At 39.7% G+C, this 20,592-nt stretch overlaps 1 protein-coding gene across 1 annotated transcript; it reads left to right on the top strand.

Moving 5' to 3' along the window:
• Window positions 1–9,732: 9,732 nt before the first annotated feature.
• Window positions 9,733–13,214, top strand: socs1a (suppressor of cytokine signaling 1a). The gene is made up of 2 exons (XM_023292386.3): window positions 9,733–10,020; window positions 11,703–13,214. Exon 2 carries the CDS (start codon window positions 11,760–11,762, stop codon window positions 12,453–12,455), a length of 696 nt encoding a protein of 231 aa, XP_023148154.2. The 5' UTR covers window positions 9,733–10,020; window positions 11,703–11,759; the 3' UTR covers window positions 12,456–13,214.
• The last annotated feature ends 7,378 nt before the right edge of the window (window positions 13,215–20,592 follow it).

Raw genomic sequence — 20,592 nt, 5'->3', positions numbered from 1 at the left:
ATAGAAATACATATCAGCCACAGATATTTTTTCTTATGGCTTATGAGTACTTGTTACACTTTATTTCTATTTTTAGGTCTACTTTCTTTATTTTACTGAAGGTAATTATTAGTTACTCCACCAAGGAATGCGGCAGAGTTATGTCACGATCGGCACTGGTCTGTCTGTCTGTCTGTCTGTCTGTCTGTCTGTCTGTCTGTCTGTCTGTCCGACTGTCTGTCCGACTGTCTGTTAGCAACATTATTCAAAAATGGACCAACAGATTTGGATGAAATTTTCAGAGGTCAGAAATGACACAAGGACCAAATGATGACATTTTGACAGTGATGCGGCTTATAGTTGGGATCTACGGATTTGTTAATGATTTCTGTATCATTGTGCGATAGCAGCACGCCGTCACTGTAACCATGACAACAAATGAACACTATGTCGGCTGCCTGCTGATGATCACATGATTGTGATCCTACTACAAATCCACCGCTGCATACTAATCAGGACTTCACCGTCGGAAGTGATACAAGGAACAGCTGATTAAATTGTGGGGGTGTTTCTGAGTCCCATCCATTCTCACCGCCCGCTACGTATTTAGGTCACATGATTCGGTATCCGTCCATAAGGTACAGATGCATAACACATGCCTGCGCTCAGTGCAAGGTCATTTTGTTTGTGGGTAGATCTATATTGTATGGCTACATTCTATGTTGCCGTGATTTCTGATCATCAATAACTAATAAACAAATATATGCATTTCTGACAACGCATATATGGGGGAATGAACAACCTTGGTGAAGTACTGCGCTCTCTGATTGCTTTTCTAGTTTTAAATGCAGGACTTTTGCTTGGAGTCATTTGCAATGAGGTATTGAACTTTTACAGAAATAAAGACCTAAATACATAATCCACCAATACTTTAGGAGATGAAAGACAAAAAATTCTCATTTAATGGTGTTAAGTGAGACTCAGCTTTAATTATTCCCTGACTCTCACATGAGAGTTCAGTTTTAAAAATCCCAGAAAGGCCCATTGAGGGTATTTTCCCCTGTGAGATTTCTTTGAGTGCAGATGCCAGTGGACTGAATAAAAACAATCACAGTAAAATAACGCTTAGTTTGGCCTCTTGTCAAGCAACAGGCTTGCATTTTTACACTTTGTTTCACTTCTCACTATGTACTTTTCTTTGCCAGTTGCATGGGCTGTTTAGATTCAGAAATCTCCAAAAGGACGAAAAATTCAACTTTGCCAGCAGCCGAAAGCAGTTTTCTGGAACTGTGCTTGCACCACATTATCAAGAAGTCATAACATCTTAGTCATCGGCTGTATAATTCCAGAGGATCTTTCTTCATAAGTTTAATGTAACGACGAGGAAGCTCCCATTAAACGTTAACCAGTACAGCTCTCAGGCTGGTTTTCTTAGAGTCGCTTAGGCTTTTCAAGTAAACCTGTTGTTTCACTTGCTGTGACAGTATTCCTGTAAATCTGTTGTTTGGTTTTTTTATTGCTGAGTCACCTATGCGTTTTAAGAGACTGGCCATGCCTGGAACTCTGGTGTCATGGTTTTTAAGGGCTCAAGTGGATTAATAGTAGGAGGTTCTCATTGACCTTGAAGTGGTTGGCTTTAACATGAGTCCTTGAGCGGGACAATGAATCTGTTCCAGACCAATTTCTCTATATTTATGCCACTGAGTTTTTTGGTTTTTTTTTAAACAGCATGTGGAACAAAGTGGCATTGTTCTGAGTACATAGAAAACAGTTGTTGAAAAAAGGTGAATGAGCAGGATAAATAAATGGAAGATGAATATATCTGAAGCTATCCATAAAACTTCTGTCTTATTATGAATACACGTTTGTTATTATGAAATACAGATGGATATCTTCTCGAAACAGTGGTGACTGAATTGACGTAGTAACTCAACATCAATATCTAGAAGGTACAGCAATTTTACTTTGTCTTCCTTACCTTTTTACCAGCTTATGCGAGCTTGTTAAAATCCACTGCTGGGATTCAAACCCAGGATTTCCTGTTTACTAGAAAGGCACTTTAGCCAACTAAGCCACAGTGCTTAAATGTGTGCTGATTCAGTTTGAAGTCATCAGACACACACTGGTATTTTTTGTTTCATTGTTGAGAGTGTATCTGTTTTATCTTTTTGGTGGTTTTCTCTGTCTGTAGTAATAAGCACAGACTCAGTAAGACTGTCAATATGTCTAGCAAGATTGTGGGTCAACAACTACACAGCTTAGTACAGCTTTATGAGTCCTGAGTGGTGGGGAAAGGCCATGCAATCCCATGGTCTATTTGGTGGATCTGTCCTGGTACCGTTAGGGCGAGGCCGCCTCTGCAGACTGCTAATGTCCGGAGATTAAGTGTAGCTTTGTTAAACATATCCAGATGAGTGCAATTTGTTGTCTTGATTGTTGCCCATATTGTTGTCGAGCACTTGTTGTTATGGAATTCTTATTTCGTTTCTGTTGCAGTTGAATTTATGTAACGTTTGCCAGAGACGGCAGTAAGTGAAACTAATTTCTAAGGAGCCTGGAAAAGTACTCAGTGGAGTAAAAAGAAAAGGCGAAAGCCCAAATAATGAAATTCACAGATTTAGCAGAATGATGGTTTCAAGGTTGACACTTAATATGCATTTTTGTGGCCTTTTGGCATAAACTGGGATTTAACATTTAACATTGTGGAATGTTTCCCAGGAACATCTGGGATTTTTAAACACAGTTTTACTTCCACATTTAGCATAAGTGCGCTTGACTTCATATAATCTAGACTGCACAGCAGATCTGCAGAGTTTATCAGCATCTGTCAAATGTCCCAATGAGTTTCTAGAAAAAAACAACAACTCCTTACTATAAACAGCAAGGATTCAATGAAATGCAGCTTCTCATTTCTCTGCAACTGCACTTCCACTTTCATTCCAGACCATTTTTGTTGTGAGCGATGAATACAGGAACTACTGGATCACAATTACTTGCCTTGGAACTTCAGCCAGGTGGGAGGCCTGTCGGATCTTGTCTGCCCTCGAAGCAACAATTTTGAACATTAACATTTAGAGAGAAACAAAAGCAACTGTCAAGGTTACAACACCCTGAGTGTGAGTTCTATATTAAGGTTTAGATCTGCTCACCAAAGGAGCTGGAAAAACCAAAATGGATAATTATTAACTTTTTATGGCAGTTTTCGGTGTTCAAAAAAATGCATAATAAATAAGATTTACCTTTGTGCTACAGTAACAAGAATCTTTTTCCTCACTGTTTGCACAGTAAGATCCAGACATGGCAATTCTCCAGAATTTCTCAATTTCCTTGTGGAGAATACATTACGCATCATCTTCAACAAACTTCCCTGGTTTGCTTATATCACATCATCATTATTTAAAATATTACATTAATGTGCTGCAAGTTTATTGTCTTTAGTTTCTTTTATTCTGCTGAATTTACTTGAAACCACCTTTCCTTCTTGTAAAGAAGCTGAAGCAAAACGAAACTGTGAAGCTCACATGAATATCCAACAATAAAGATTTTGTATCACTTAGGATTATGTGCTTTATGGTTTACGGCACCAGGGCACACAAGGACACTGCTAGAATACAAACGTTTCACAGCAGGTTTTTTGCCTCTATGTGTACTTTGTAATGTTGACTATGCCAGCAGGAGCCATTCATCTCTTATCAAACAAAGGGAATATCAGTGCTCCTTATTACTGAAAGTTGAATTCAGACAGTATGTTTCAGATTTACTGTTCCTTTCACTCACAGTTCCCTCTTTCCACTCATCTTCCCTCAAGCCTTCCTTTTTACCAGAATACACTGGAAGAGTTGATCAGTGTGAGCCACTTGGTTTGTTTGCCATTAGCAGCAGCAGGGGTGTGTATGAACGCTAGATTAGTTTTCAGTGTACACACACAGAACAAACAGCGAGGAGACCTTCACGTGAGGTTTGCTGTAATTGACCGTGCATTGGATAAGAATCACTTTAAAGAGTTTCCCTTGGGAATAATAAATAAAGTATTATCTTGCTTTATCTTATCTCACTTATCTCGCTGAGATAAGGTACATAAAAGTGAAGCTACAGCAAAGCTGAAAGTTTGAACAAGTGAAAAATAATAATAATAAAACAAGCTGAAGTACATTTTGAGATCATTCTCATATTGAAAGTACAGTCTGCTATGTGGCAATGACAGGTACTGTGAGATGAGTTTCCCCTTACTGGCACCTTTGCTAAGGCTTTGCAATGACTAGATGAGGAAACATGGAGCATATAAAAAAGTTTTTACTCCCCTTGGAAGTTTTCCCCTGTTATTGCTTTTCAGTATTGAATCATGGCCAATTGAATTTGGCTTTTTTGGAAAGAAATTTCAAAATAAAAGTCTTTAATGTTGAAGCAGCATGTTTTTGGACTGTGGGAGGAAGCCAGATCACCTGGAGAAAACCCACACATGCACAGGGAGAACATGCAAACTCCATGCAGAAAGATCCCGGGAAGACGGGGATGCAAATTGGGGATCTTCTAGCTGCAAGGCAAAAGTGCTAACCACCAAGCCAATGTGCAGTCCTGAAGTGAAAACTGATTTTTACAAAGTAATGTCACTTAATTAAGTGATTGCATAAACATCAAATTCAACACAGGTGTAGCCGATCGGTGCTAGAAGTCCCACAATCAGTAACACGGAGATCATCTGAGAGCAGTGAATGTGTCTGAGTGATTGGAGTATAAAGACACCTGAGGTCCAGTCACGAATGAATCATTACTCCTGGATAGAACTACACCCTGAAGACAAAAGAACACCTAAAACAATTCTTTGAAAAGGTTATTGAAAAGCATAATTGTGGGGAGTAACTCTTGAAGGATAGGTAAATCTACAGTTGAGAAATGGAAGAAATATGGTACATGTGTAAATCTGCCAAAAGAAGGAAGTTTTTAACCTTCCTGTTATGTTTGTTTCTCAGGAACAGCAGTCAGTTTGACCCCAGGCATGTTAAATTGTCCAAAAGTGTCAGAAAACAAAAACTCTTCTCATTGTTTATATCTCATTGCTAACTCCGTTACTAACCAGTTCTATCTATTTTTAGTGCAGTGGTGTTCTTTACCTCACAGATCATGGTTTCATGGGGATAATTCACTTGTTTTCATAAAGAATGCATGTTCAGACTTTTTTATGTACATTGAAATGACATACATATAAAATACAATCATTATACATAACATGGATTTATTTTAAATTTTATTTTACATTTTGAATTTTTTTCTTTTTATGGACTGATGTTGATAAATTAACTCGTTCTGTTCAGGGTCAAATTGACCTACTGATTTAAAATCAAGATAAATGAGTCATGTTGATGAAATATAACCCTGCCTGCCTCTGCATCCCCCAGATTGGCTGCTGATTCAGCCTTTGATTTCCAGACCCCAGTCAGGATGAGGACCCTCAATGCATTTTATCTAGCACCTTCAACTCCTCCCCCAAAACACACCTTCCTTCTAGATGCGCCATTTCAAGTCATGTTCTGTACTGAGTTGAACATGACCAGCTGAAAAGCTGACTTGATGTCTGTCACGCGAGTCACTGCCATCCTAGTGGGCACTGGCACTGTCGTTATTATGTTTTCTGCAGACAGTTTTGCCTGACGTATTTCTGGGGGTGAAGACCACTGCATTTCACCATTTTTTGATGTGACCGTCTTGCTTGGAGGAATACGAATAACAGTTTCCTCATCTGGTTCATCATCAGAACCATCAGACTCAGAATTGACCTCAAGATGGTCTTCATTCCTTACTGTGTTGCATGGCGGTGGCATCATCGTGATGTGGGGATGCTTCTAAGCAGCAGGCCCTGGAAGGCTTGCAGAGGTAGAGGGTAAAATGAATGCTGTAGGACAACCTGATGCAGTCTGCAGGAGATCTGTGACTTCGAGATAAGATTTTTTTTTTTCAAGCAAACATACAGCCAAAGTTACACAGAAATGGTTTAAAGACAGCAAGGTGAATGTTCTGGAATGCCTGAGTCAGAGCCCAGACCTCAGTCTAATTATGAGTTTATAGCTGGACTTAAAAAGGGCTGTGCACTCATGATCCGCATCCAGGCTGACAAAGCTAGAGCAGTTTAACAAAGAACTGGGTGAATATTTTTTTTAGTAATTGTAAATCAAAACGAAAGCAATAGCAGCAAGATTGCATGGAAAACTCACATGCAAATATAGTTATGCAAGATACGAGGCTGAAAGTGGACAAATATTTAATGCTGATAGCACAGTCGGCAACAATAGCAGTCATATCAGTCTCAGACAGAATTAAACATAGCAGAGAAAGAACATGTGTACAACATGAATGTTGAATAACAATGTACAGCAACACAACTGAAAATATGCAAATGATTACTGCAGCCAAAGAACAAGAGAAAGATGGTAAACTTTGAGGTATGTTGCACACAAAGAAGTGCAGATTTTTCTTTGTAGATGGGTGGAGTGAGTCTGGAAGCAACAATGAGCCACAGGAATACAAAGGTTTCATTTTTCCTAACACAAAGCCACAGAGACGACACACCCACAGAGATGCACAGAACCAGTTAATGATCTCCTGTCTGCTGTTCAAACCAGTGGCACCTGAAACTATGTGAAAAAACTACCTGATCTTTTGATTGCTGAAAATTGTTGGTATGCAGGACAAGTCGATGCACTGAAAGTTCAATAGTTACTAATATCTCTGCAGATCTCAAGTGAAAATCTCCAGGGTGCATGTGCTGTGACTTGCTTGTTTGGGTTCATCTGCGGATGTCCAAGGACGTGCATGCGAACAGACAGACTCCAACAAAACTACTATTCTACTGCAAATGGCTCTTGCACAACTCGAGAGAGTAAAAACAGATTTTTCCTACGCTGCATTTTTCATCCATCTGCTATCCGTCATTGAAGCCTGCAAACTCTCCTGCAGAAATAAAGAGAAAAACAACACACTTTACCAATTAGATTTGCATCTAACAAAACTTTAAGGAAATCAAACTGATCCCAGAATTTACTAGGAATCTATCCATGCAATAAATGCCTCTTCTGTCTGCATTTCTACATGCAAACACATTCACAATAGTCTACAGGGATTAGACACAACAGGCCCTCTGACAAGCTGGCTGTGTTTCAGTCTCTTGCTTCTCTCCCTGTTTCGCTGAAATGAAACTTATGGAACATGCACGCATACAAACAAACATTGCGTGCACATTAAGCTACATGCAAGTCACATGTCTGCACGGGTACACTGTTTCAAAACAGTGTTGCAAAAAGAAAGAGAAGTTTGTGATTTACATTTGCAACCCATGCAGGAAATTCAAGACAGACACACAAGCAGAGCCAGCAGTGGCTTGCATCCAGCACTACAGTCAGAGTGTGTTTCTGATTACGCGCAATTCTTTAACCAATTATTATCTTAACAACACAGACGAGAGCCAAAAGAGCAGCCAAGCAGCACTCCTTCACTCCTTGCACTCTGTCTTTCTGCCTCTTTATTTGGATCAGGCTGCAGGGATCCGACTGCATACTCTATTTTTGCATTGCGATCACTACGCTTATGAACCCAGTAACAATAAAAATAGATTTGATCCTACTTCTTAGCATCATCAGTTATCATCCACAAAACACACAACTTATAAGCAAAGTGTTTATTTACCTAGGCAAGTGTTAGAAACTTTGCAGCGACATTGTTTCCCGCTGACGACTGAAAAAACAAAGCAGATGCTGTTGGTGATGCCTTGAACTGTGGAAATTGAAACATGTATGCATGTAACTCGTGCTTTTTGCTGCTTTCTGCTGGGTTTTCCATGTGGAGCAAATACAGATGAGTGATACACGATGCAGCTAAAACTCACAAGCCTACAGAGTGGATTTATTTAGAGCCATTAGATATGCATAATGGAACCACCATGCTAGTCTGAGTACTAATAAGAGTAGTCCTTTTAAAGTGAAACTTACCCTGACACAAAGACAACATGACCTCACACAGCATGCATTCTTTATCATGAGAATACCTGCTGCCTGCCTGTCTCTGTCCCTGCTGACCTTGAGTCTTTCCTTAACTTTCAGTTTAGGCTCTTCTGCAGCCCGACTCTGTTACCATTTTGGGCTTGAAACACGAGACTCTGCAGCCACAGTTGCCTACAGCAGTCGTTCATTCCTATCTTGTAAAACTGGTACTACAGTGGGAAGAAAAAAAACACACTTCTACAATTGTGAAGCCAGAATGATGCCACAAATATGAGTTTGTTTTAGGGCAGGGCGATGTCTTCATGTATGGAGGCAAAAAGCTGAATCAGAAACTGCAGAAGGGGAACTTTTATGCAGAATTTTGTGCTTCTTTATGCCACTTTGTCATAACATAGGTTTGTAAAGTTCAAATGTGCAAACATATATCGCACAGATGAGCTCATGGTACACTTTGCTATGTCATTTTACAGTCTATTGTACAGCTGCATGGCGGACCAGTGAATCAAATCACTGATGAAGTCATATGCAAACATTTACCAACATGTGGTACAGCTGCATATACCCAACATCCAAATACTGCAGTGAGAAGAAGTCTGGAAAGAGTCCTACTCAGTCCTTGATTCGATTAAATTCAGTCACATTCCTCAGAAGTGGGTTTCGCATCACAAGCCAACTCAGTTTCACATCACATGGAAAGAAAGCACCACGCATGCCCTTTGAATAATGTTAAAATGGAATTTAATTAGAAAAAAAATCCAGCATTTCTAATTATATGTTTGTCTGCTGTCATTTGGATGATATAATTAGAAATCATCAAAATAGCCCAGACTTTATGACTGCAGACTGATAGGACTTGTGAAACAGTTGGCAGTTGGTGGAAACTAACTGTCCTCAGAGTCTCACTGGATAATCTTGTTGCTGATAAGTCGAGCAAAGCAGCAACCACAGCTCAGAAGAGATATGAACAACACTATGATGTGTAATCTGAACGCCATTAATGCTGCATATTGTTGATTTTTTTAAAAAAGTAGGGATACGGATTTTAAAAAAGCCTCAATGTGGCTTCAAAGAAATTGAGTTCTGAAAGTTCCAAGTTCCAAAATAGTGAAATGACTGTCAGAATGTCACAATATGAGTATTTCTTAGATGAAGAGATGAATCACACTTAAATGTGAAAGCCGTGTCATGCCTTTTCTGCAGAAGCGCCTCGATTATTGACAAGGAAGAAGTGCAGCAGGAGAACTGGTTTAATTTGCAACTGATTTTCTCACTACTGCTTTTTGGAAAATACACACACACACACATATATATAATTTAATAATAAGAACTGAAAGATCCTCTACAGGACTTGATTAGAAACGCATGCTTTGTGACCACAGAGCTTTGACATGATAAAAAAGGAGATCATTATCCTAACAATTATTATGTACAAGGAAAAAAAAGAAAAAAGAGTAATCAGAAGTTTTATCTTTGCAAAATCTAATGTCATAACTTCATATTTGATGTAAACTGCTAAGTGCAGGGTTACATCATGTAATAAACTCGTGTTTTTGCATTCATGTGTCATAATATATTCAATAAATCTATTGAAAAATCTCCACCACACGAAAGAAGTTCGGGAAGTTACACCAAGCAGAGCATTCAATAAATGCTATCATTACTCGAATCCTGTCACCTGTCTTTCTGTAAACGCAGTCATGTGGCTTTGCGGTTTTCTTGAAATTCTCTGATGAACGGAACGGCGCTAAACTCAGTTTCACTTTCGTTTCACGGAAGAGGCTCGCTCCACCCTCTGATAAACACCCTCTGTGTATATAAATGAAGCCAGAGAGGTGTTTATCTCCTCACACACAGACGATCTGCCGGCTGGAAGTCACAGCCAGTGGGTTTAGAAGAACCAGGTTACCCCCCCGGGCTGTCTAATGCTCCTCTACCCCGGCAGACTGCGCTGCTCCTCGCATTAGCTGCTACAGGAGAGTCGCTGGTCGTCTTCGCTGCGTTTTGCACTTTGGGATTTACAGACAAACGCCGCCGTTGTTAGAACAAAACGGTGAGATTCTTTTCAAACTTGACTCCTACGTCACTGTTGGGCTGTTCTTCAATCATGGATGTTGATTTTATTATTATTATTTCTAATGCTAAACTGTAATCCAAGCTCAAGTTTCTCAGAGCTGTAGCACACTGTAAAAAATCAGCTTTGCAATGACATTCTGCCTGTTTGGTTAAATGACAGATGATAGCTAGTAAACAAACAGTAATAATTTACATGCTGTCTCTAACAAACCAGGACAAAACTGTAAATCATCTCCACAATAAAATAAAAATTAATTAATGCTTTTACAATGCTCGATCATAAAACTACATTTAAAAAAATTGCTTTTAAATCAGCAAACAGCACCATTATTTTATAAATATTTGCAGGTATTTTAAAGAAAAATTATATACATTAAGTACTGAACAATAGTAACCCATTTTAAATGTTATTTTACAGATTTACCTTGTACATAATAATAATAACAATAATAACATACATTTAACCTCATCTCCACATCAATAATAACATTTTTATTTCCTTTTTTAACAATGTGTAAACATAAAATTAAAGTTTCACTGTTGATTTGGTAAAAAGTGTTAGTATTTTACATGTAATTGTCAATACTTTTACATTTTTAACATTTTGTGGCACCTTTGCTGCTAGATTTTCACATTTTTTCTTACATATTTATTTTTCTTATAGATTTTTTTAAAAAAAGTTTCTCTCTCTCTCTCTCTCTTTTTTTTTTTTTTTTTTTTTTTTTAACAGCGTAGCCGGTTTAAAAAGTAAACAGATTTTCACTGTTACACTGCTTTGGCCACTGTCCAGGTGTGAAATGGTTCACTTTCATCAGACTGTGCACTCTAAACAGTCTTGTGATGCTAAACATATTTTAAAATCAGAACTATAACTACAATTTTAATTTTATCCATCTAAATGGCTTGAGCATGTGACTAGGATTGTCTGGGGCTTATGATTTAAAAACAATAAAAAATTGCAGCAGAGTCATCTCTTGTTAATCATTACCCTTTCCTGGAATTCGGTGTAACTTTGATCAGCTTGTAGCTTAGGTTTTGTATCAGTCATAGCAAACCAGAAAGAAGAAAAAAAGATGAATCACACACAGGGCAGGCCTGCAGCTTTGTGTAACTTATATTGCTTAATTGATTCATTCATTCATTTACTGTCTTAACAAACAGCTTCCATTAGGCGATCCAGGGGACAAAGTTTAGTATTTCAAAGTATTTTCAATTTCCAATGCACCAGTAATCTGTTTCTATTTTTCAAAATGTTTGATTTCAACCTGATGTTTGAGTCCTGAAGGAGGAGCTGGTGAAAGGAAAATGCCGCTAAAACCACTGTAAACTTTTGGATGTGTGTATGCGGCTAGACAGCGTACAGTAATCTGTCTGTGGCTGACATCACCTACTAAACCGCAGATTCCAGTCATATCAGACAACTCAGTGGAAACTGTAATGCATTTCTAAACTATACTCAGAATCCACACAGACACACAATCAGGGAAGTTTCTTTTTGGAGCAACAGGCCTTACATGGTCTGGAGACTTTTAAGGTTGTCAGTAGTTACATTTGCTGCCACAGTTTTTAATTGTTCTGGAATACGTTTGTTTAAGTGGCTGTTAAAGTGGTGCTGGTTTCAATATAATAACCCATTCGTCTTCTTCTTCTGTCTCTCAGGATGTCAGTGTGGTGGTCAGAGATGGGAGAGGGTTTGGGGCCTCTCTCCCCTGTAGGATGGTAGCCGACAGCACAGTGGAAGGCCATGACAAGACCCACTCTTCAAGCTCATCGTCCTCGTCCTCGTCCTCGTCATCATCCTTCTCCTCATCCTCGTCCTTGTCTTCATCATCTTCTCTGTCCTCCTCGTCATCGCTTCGTCCAGAGTCGGAGCAGCTTCAGGGTCAAGCCGGTCCGAGCCCGAACCCGAGAACAGTCCCGTCTGTGTATCTGACTCACTTCCGGACTTTCTCCAGCAAGGAGGACTGTAAGATCATCACCGACACGGCGGCGAAGCTCGAGCGCTGCGGCTTCTACTGGGGTCCTCTGGGAGTGGAGGACGCCCACCGCATGCTGAGGGACGCTCCTCTGGGCAGCTTCCTCATCCGCGACAGCCGGCAGAAGGACGTCTTCTTCACGCTGTCCTACCACGCCAAGAGCGGGCCGGTCAGCGTGCGCATCGAGTACAAGCGGCAAAAGTTCTCACTGGCGGGCAACGAGCGCTCCTTCCCGACGCTCTTTGCCCTCTTGGAGCATTACAGCAACTCTCCCAAGAAGAGCCTGAGCGTCCCGTACAGGAAATGGGAGCCGACGCTGCAGGAGATGTGCAGGAAGCGCATCATGGAGCTGTGTGGAGGAGCGGGCCGGGTTTCAGAGCTGCCACTCACACACGTGGTCCGAGGTTTCCTGATGGAATTCCCTTACAAACTGTGACCATCTTGCCTTATAAAGTCCTGACAGTATTGTTTTTAATCACAGGAAGGCAGCTTTTACCAAGTAACTGTGAACTGGAGGGGTTGGTGAAGCCTATCCATCATGTTTGGGAGTCTGCGTCGCCATGGTTACAGATAAAATCAACCTTTGAGCTGGAACAGTTTCTGAAGAGACATTATCACCACAGTTGTACACCAGCAGTCTCCAGCTGGACAGGGTTCTTGGATGATATTTCAACATACATTACCTCTAGAGACTCAGCCCCCACTTGCACATGGACAGAGGAAGTCTTGAGGAAATACAAGAAGTTGGCTGCATTAAGAGTGAACTACAGACACAATAGAGCTTTTATAGAAATAAAAGAACTGATGGGGTCAACTGAGACGGTTCCTCAGGAAACTGTTGGGCCCGTAGGATGGACTTTTAGATACATGGAGTCTTGGTGGAGAGTACGGCACAAACCACCACAGACCGGGGAGATTTATTTTTGTAGCAAAATTGAAATACTCTAATATTGTTGAATGTTTACATCACACATGAATGTCTGTCCGCACTGAAAGGCTCTAACATGTCACGAGCTGTGAAGTCTGATATCTAATTGTACTGTATTTAGAGGTATCACACCTCTTGTTCAACTGTCTCTGCCAGGCAGACAACATGTGATATCTGATTCAGTTTGTCATGACTGAATTACACGTCAATATATTTTTAAAATTTTTTTTGCCTATTATATTTTAAATAAAAATGTATTTAAACTTACTTTCTTGCTTCTTGATTTTTATTTGATTGGTTCTTGAGTGTGGTATTTCTGTTCCTCGTGCTTCGTGAGCGGTAGGAGTGTTTTTTATGCAGTGGGTGGAGTGACTGGGAGGGACAAAACACACCCTCATACTTTGTCTGCTCCCCGTCACAGACAATAGGACAGACAGACTGACAGGAAGCGTGGAAGGCAGTGTACAGTATCGTCGCCACAGTGATTCATCTCTGTAGGGCAAAGTGACAAGTGGGTGAGGTTACTTTGGTAGTAAATGGATTGCTACTCACAGACTTACCAGAAACAGGGGCCAATGCAGATTAAAATTTCCTCAAGAGGAAGTGGGAAATTTTTTGGGTTAGTGGTTAGACATGGTACATCAAGGTCAGAGTTAGAAATCTAGTTCACAAGTTCTTACTGATGAACTTATTCTATGTAGCGCAGAGATAAAATGTAGGTAAATAGGCAGAATGGATTAAAAAAATTGGTATCTAGTGCAGAGAATATTGAATCAGTAACATTAAAACTTAAGTTATCTCCAGGTGTCCTTCAATATGCCATAGTGTCAGAACTAAATGAACTTATTGAATATCATCAGCTCTAATGTGCAGCTGCATTGAGAGTAAACTGAAATACCTACATTAACCTACACAAATAACAATTTTATACCAGCAATCCTCTCTCGTATCACTTAAATTAGCATTTTGCCATGATCTATTTTTATATTCTTCATAGCTCTCAATTATAACAATCTGTTATGTGTTATTACGTTGGACCATTTTGTGTAGAAAAAGAGCAACACAATGCGTGAAACACCTCCTTTTATGTGAGTGTGCAAGAAAACTGTAGTTATCAATGAAAGCTTGTAATCACTCTTGTGATAGTTGTTATCTCTGACTGGGGTTTTAGGTTCTGTCGAGCTGGCGTACACTAAGAAAGCCCGGCTTTGTAAAACTTGCATTCTAGTCCAGCCCTCAGAGAGTAAACCTAATCTGAATGATTTGTTGTGCACAGTTCTTCATTTTTACTGTCACATTGGACCAGAGCCCAGCTGAAAACTCCTCCTCAGCCTCTTCATGTCTTTATTAGAAATAAAATACTGCCTAAAGGAGTGTGACCACTTTGAAACACAGTAAGGAAAGTGATTTACTTTACATTCTTTCACAGAACCTCAGCATTCATCAGTTCTAAAGGTTAAAGCAGACACTCAAAAGTTTTCCATCACATTTGAACCTTGGCTGAAGGATTCACACAGCAGTGCAACTCCTTACAAAAGACAGAAGGTTCTCAAGTATCTGCTGTAACCTTTCAGACTAAACTGAACACTGACTCTGTGTAGGATGTGTAAGTTGTTTGGTGTAGCTTGTTTAAAGTGGAGTACCCAGGTTTAGTCCTGTAGGTGCCAAACAACAATGACAAGGTTTCCCAGCGTTTTTACAAGAATAACACCAGTGTGTCTGTTATTTTTGCTGTTCCTGTTACTCCAGTCTTTCGGCCTTGTGCTAGGTTAACGGTCACTCTCTGGTCTTCCTGCTTTTTAGTGCACACAGTGTATGTCAACACTCTTTGTTAATACAATATTGTACAAACAGGAAGAAAATGAAGTCTCCTGTAATAATGTCACCAAACATACTTTATTTTTGACATTTCTGCTTATAACCATCTCGGATGAAGACAAAGAAAATGTAATTTTTAACCTGGCAAAATGCTGTTTTTTCATGTTGTAGGACCATGAAGCTAGCATGTACTGATGATGGTCAAGCAGTGAAGACAACTTGCATGATCCTACCTCAAGACATCATCAAATTCCATTCCTTTGCAACTTTTTTTGACTGAGAGACACTTGAGGCCTCTGCTATGAATCAGATTCAACACACCCAGATTATCTTTTCATTATCTGTCTTCATCAAGTCAAACAAACAGTTTGGCAAAGCAGTCACATGAGCATGTTCACATGCAAGGGGCTTAGCTGGGAACAGATTATCTACTGACCCAGGTTAGAGTTGCAATTTTCTCAAAAAAATCTGAAGTTCTTCAACCAATATGAGGAGTTGTGTGAATGCATAAGAATTAATGGATGTATCGTGATGCAGATTTCTTATTCAAATTTCAAGGTCCAATTTAATATATACACTCCCAGTCAAAAGTTTGGACACACCTTCTCATTTAATGGTTTTCTTCATTTTCATGACTATTTATATTGTAGCTTCTCACTGAAGGCATCAAAACTATGAATGAACACATATGGAATTATGTATTAAATGAAAAACGCATGAAATAAGTCAAAACATGTTTTATATTTTAGATTCTTCAAAATAGCCACCCTTTGCTTTGATTACTGCTTTGAGCACACTCTTGGCATTCTCTGGATGAGCTTCATGAGGTAGAACCTGAAATGGTTTTCCAACAGTCTTGAAGGAGTTCCAGAGATGCTGAGCATTTGTTGGTCCTTCTGCCTTCACTCTGTGGTCCATCTCATCCCAAACCATCTGGATTGGGTTTAGGTCAGGTGACTGTGGAGGCCAGGTCATCTCCATCATCTCCTTCTTGGTCAGATAGTCCTTCCACAGCCTGGAGGTGTGTTTGGGGTCATTGTCCTGTTGAAAAATAAATGATGTTCCAACTAAACACAAACTGGATGGGATGTTATGTTGCTGCAGGATGCTGTGGTAGCCATGCTGGTTCAGTGTGTCTTCAGTTCTGAATAAATCCCCAACAGTGTCACCAGCAAAGCACCCCCACACCATCACACCTCCTCCTCCATGCTTCATGGTAGGAACCATGCATGTAGAGACCATCCATTCACCTTTTCTGAGTCGCACAAAGACACAGTGGGTGGAACCAAAGATATCAGATTTGGACTCATCAGACCAAAGCACAGATTTCCACTGGTGTAATGTCCATTCCTGGTGTTTCTTGGGTCAAACTAATCTCTTCTACTTGTTGTTTTTCCTTAGTAGTGGTTTCTTAGCAGCTATTTGACCATAAAGGCCTGATTGGTTCAGTCTCCTCTGAACAGTTGATGTAGAGATGTGTCTGCTACTAGAACTCTGAGGCATTTATCTGGGCTCTAATCTGAGCTGCTGTTAACTTGCCATTTCTGAGGCTGGTGACTCGGATGAACTTATCCTCAGCAGCAGAAGTGACTCTTGGTCTTCCTTTCCTGGGACGGTCCTCATGTGAACCAGTTTGGTTGTAGAGCTTGATAGTTTTTGTGACTGTACTTGGGGATACATTCAAAGTTTTTGCAATTTTCCAGACTGACTGACCTTCAGTTCTTAAAGTAATGATGGACTGTCGTTTCTCTTTAGCTGATTGGTTCTTGCCATAATATGGATTCTAACAGTTGTCAAATAGGGCTGTCAGCTGTGAACCAACCTGACTTCTGAACAACACAACTGATGGTCCAGACCCCATTAAGAAGGCAAGAAATTCCACAAATGAGCCTTGACAAGGAACACCTGTGAAGTGAAAACCATTTCAGGTTCTACCTCATGAAGTTCATCCAGAGAATGCCAAGACTTTTCAAAGCAGTAATCAAAGCAAAGGGTGGCTATTTTGATGAACCTAAAATATAAAATGTGTTTTGACTTATTTCACACTTTTTTTGTTTACTGCATAATTCCATATGTGTTCATTCATAGTTTTGATGTCTTCAGTGAGAATCTATAATGTAAATAGTTCTGAAAATAAAGAAAAACCATTAAATGAGAAGGTGTGTATAAATTGTATAATGAAATTATAGATCAAATCCCTTCATGCTGTTCACAAAAAGACTAATTATGTAAAGAATAAAAAACCTTGTAATAAAAATAAAACATTGTGGTGAAGAGTGGAGGATAAACTGAGTAATCTCGCATTCAGTCTCATTCTACTGGCACAAAAAACAACTTTAGCTTTACTCTTTAAGATGCAACCATGGTGGGTGCCCAGATAGCTCAGCTTGCTGAGCAGGTAACTTAAAAACAGGGGTTATCATCCCCGATGCAGTGGCCATGGGTCCGAATCCAGCCCATGGCCATTTACTGCATGTCATTCCCATACTCTTCTACCATGTTTCATGTCTTTCTCCACTGTCCTATATTATAAAAGGCCAAAAAAAACAAACAAAAAAAAGATGCAACCATGGTGTTTTTGGGAGCAAGTAAAGAATAAAAATGAAAGCAAAATTTAAACTGATAAGCAGGTTTGCTTATCTTCTACTTATCTTATTAGGGCAGTAAGTAGGAAATAAGGCTTTAGTGTTTCAGTCTGATTTTGATCTCACAGGAATGTTGGTGCCATTTTTCAAGGGAACTGATCATTTGGCGCTGCACATATCTGTTACCTGGAACACAACCTGCTCCAGGACAGGTGTTCGACATAAGTTAACAGGCTGATTTCTTGCTAAGAAGTGAACCACTATTGAAGCCCTGAAAATCCAGAGTTTAACTGGAAGTTACCCAAATCCTGGCAGACAAAACATACTGTGTGGTTGAGGATGTGCATCATGTTCATGTACTTCCTTGCTTCCTTTAGTCTCTGCTGGTTTATACTTTGGTTTTTGTATGAATTCAATAAAATAGATGCTTTATTTAGTGAGCTTTAAGGGGCAGACAATTCCTTGACACACATTTATATTGGTAAAACAAGACAGTGCTAAACGGTACAACATGTGATATAAAATCTGAATGTGTGGGAACTGCAATCAAGATGGAGACAGACAAGAAAAACATCATAATTTGGTGTAATTTTCCAATTTTGTGACATTTGTGAGATGCATGTGTCACTTTTCACATGATGTAGGATACATTTCATTTTTCTAATCTGACGCTGTAACCTTAAGCCGCCTCCGATTCCTTCCTCATATCTAACCAAAACCTCCAACGCTGAAAACCAAACCTTACCATAAGGCTTTGTGATCTTCTGGGGATTTTTTTGAAACTCTCTTGGGTCTAGACGAATGAAGACACACACGCACAAACAAACACACAACGGTGAGTCATACTGAATACTCACAGTTTGATTCAAGTAAAGCCTGACAAGTTTGAGGATATAATTATCTCAGCATGAGGAAGAAGCTGAGCAGGGGTGGAACATATAGAGTCGCACAGTGGAACATGAGTCAGTGATACACATTGTGACTTAATTCATCTCAGCGTTATCAGTCTTCGACATTAAGAGAAGATATTTAAACACAAAGTGTGTCTATGCGAGTGTTCTTGTGAGTCTGAGGGAGGCTGATGAGTGAATCATACGTAGCAGTTTCACTCATACCCTCTCGGTTTTCAGGACATTCCCGAGTATTTTGAGAAGTGAAAGGTGAAGTGAGGTGTTCTGCGACTGCGTACTTATCAGCTGATTTCTGTGGAATCCTCCACTCGGACTTTTCTGTCCTTTATTGACAGACGCAGACACCCTTCTATAGAAATAAATTGAAAACCGACACCTGAATTCAAAAAAAGGTTGCTCACAATGAGACTGACGATAAACTGAGAAACTGAAATAGGCGGATGCTCTTTTGACATTCAGTGTTTTCAGCATCTTGACCTTGGTTTGATTTTATTCAGTGGCTCCAGATGGAAGAGATGCTAACAGCATTATAAGAACAGACCACTTCCATGACATTAACTCAGAGTTTATCTTGGACAAGAAGACCAAAACTATGATCTAACGGATAAAGAAACAATTCCTTGAAAACTCTTTAGTCATTTATTCCCTTTGATTCTTTTTAAATCCTGTATGTGTGCTTTCTCAGATAGCTCAGTATGACGACGACAGGTTTTCTGGAAACCATGCAGAAACAGCGGATATGAAGAATGAGTTTTGGCACTGACTTGCTAAAAGGAGGGTCAGTGTGAATGCAGTAGCGACTCCAAGAATTCCCCAACTTCCACTGTAAGATGATCTGTGAAACTAAACAATATCCAACACACACATCATTTCATTTCTCAGAAAACTAAGGCAGCATTTGGAGTAATACATTCATTGTATTTGCTTCCTGAGAAGAGTTAAACTGTTTCTTTGCTTAGGAAGGATCCAGACTGTGAGTGAAATGCCTGAGAAGTATCTGAGTGGAAGTTACAATCAAAGCTGATCATATTCTCCAAACTCTAAGGAAGGGTGCTTCACTGCTTCCTCAAGTCAGATTGTCACAGCACCGTGGTCGTCTTTTCCCAAGCACTCCTTATTTCTCCTTCACAGCTTTCCTTGACCTCTTGACTTTTTCCCACTGAAAGAACAGATGGATGATTAGGGGAAGACACAGGACGTGATTTACAAAAAGCCTGACTTCATCCGTTAAGCAGTACATGGAAGATTAGTAATTAACCTTAGAGTACAAAACTGGTGCATTTAAAATCATTCAAAAATACATCTTTGACTGATGAATCCTTGAATGGAAAACATGTCTATTTTAACACGTGTATTCCCATGAATTACTAAGCAAATAAATTAATAGTTTGAATTTGTTTAACTATACAGCCTACAGTTAGTTAGTGACTATAACCTTTAAGACTCAAAAGAAAAGCTTTGTGAAAACTGATTCTATGTTAAGGTGACAATATTTGCCTACCGGCACCTCTAAAGCTCACTAATTAACCTGTAAAATCTTGTTTGGTTAATCTGTGCAAAGAAGACAAGCTGGGGCTCATGATGAAGTTCCTGGAGCCTGTGCTGGTTGCCCAGTGACGACAAGACTTACACCTATGATCCAGTTATTTCCCCTTGTCTTTGTGTTAAAATAAGCCAATTTGCTGGCAGCTGGTATAAACTTTGGTATTGAGGTCTCTAAATATGTTCTAATTGTCCACCCATTTTCTTCTCCTGGTCTGGGATCTTGTCAATAGGACATACACTCACTGGCCACTTTATTAGGTACACCTGTTCAATTGCTTCTTTACAGAAATAGCTAATCAGCCAATCACACTCAGTGCATTTAAGCATGTAGACGTGGTCAAGAAAACTTGCTGAATGTGGCATGGTTGTTGGTGCCAGACAGGCTGGTCTGAGTATTTCAGAAACTGCTGATCTACTGGGATTTTCACACACAACTATCTCTAGGGTTTGCAGAAAATGGTCCAAAAAAGTGAAAGTATCCAGTGGTGAGCAGCAGTTGCGTGGACCAAAATGCCTTGTTGATGTGAGAGGTCAGAGGAGAATGAGCAGACTGGTTGGAGATGGTAGAAAGGGAACAGTAACTCAAATAACCACTGGTTACAACCAAGAAATGCAGAATAACATCTTTGAACACACATGTCCAACCTTGAAGAAGATGGACTACAGCAGCAGAAGACCACTATTGTCAGCTGAGAACAGAAAACTGAGGCTACAAGTGACACAGGCTCATCAAAAGTGGTCAATATAAGATTGGAAAAACGCTGCCTGGTCTGATGAGTCTCCATT

The sequence above is a fragment of the Amphiprion ocellaris genome, chromosome 19 (genome assembly GCF_022539595.1).
Source record: "Amphiprion ocellaris isolate individual 3 ecotype Okinawa chromosome 19, ASM2253959v1, whole genome shotgun sequence".
NCBI classification, from domain to species: domain Eukaryota; kingdom Metazoa; phylum Chordata; class Actinopteri; family Pomacentridae; genus Amphiprion; species Amphiprion ocellaris.
The sequence above is the reverse complement of the archived record's forward strand: the minus strand, read 5'-3'. Positions and strand labels throughout refer to the sequence as shown.

Bases quoted from the DNA above. Each gene is read 5' to 3' on its own strand.
- socs1a (XM_023292386.3), top strand. From the start codon at position 11,760: ATGGTAGCCGACAGCACAGTGGAAGGCCATGACAAGACCCACTCTTCA.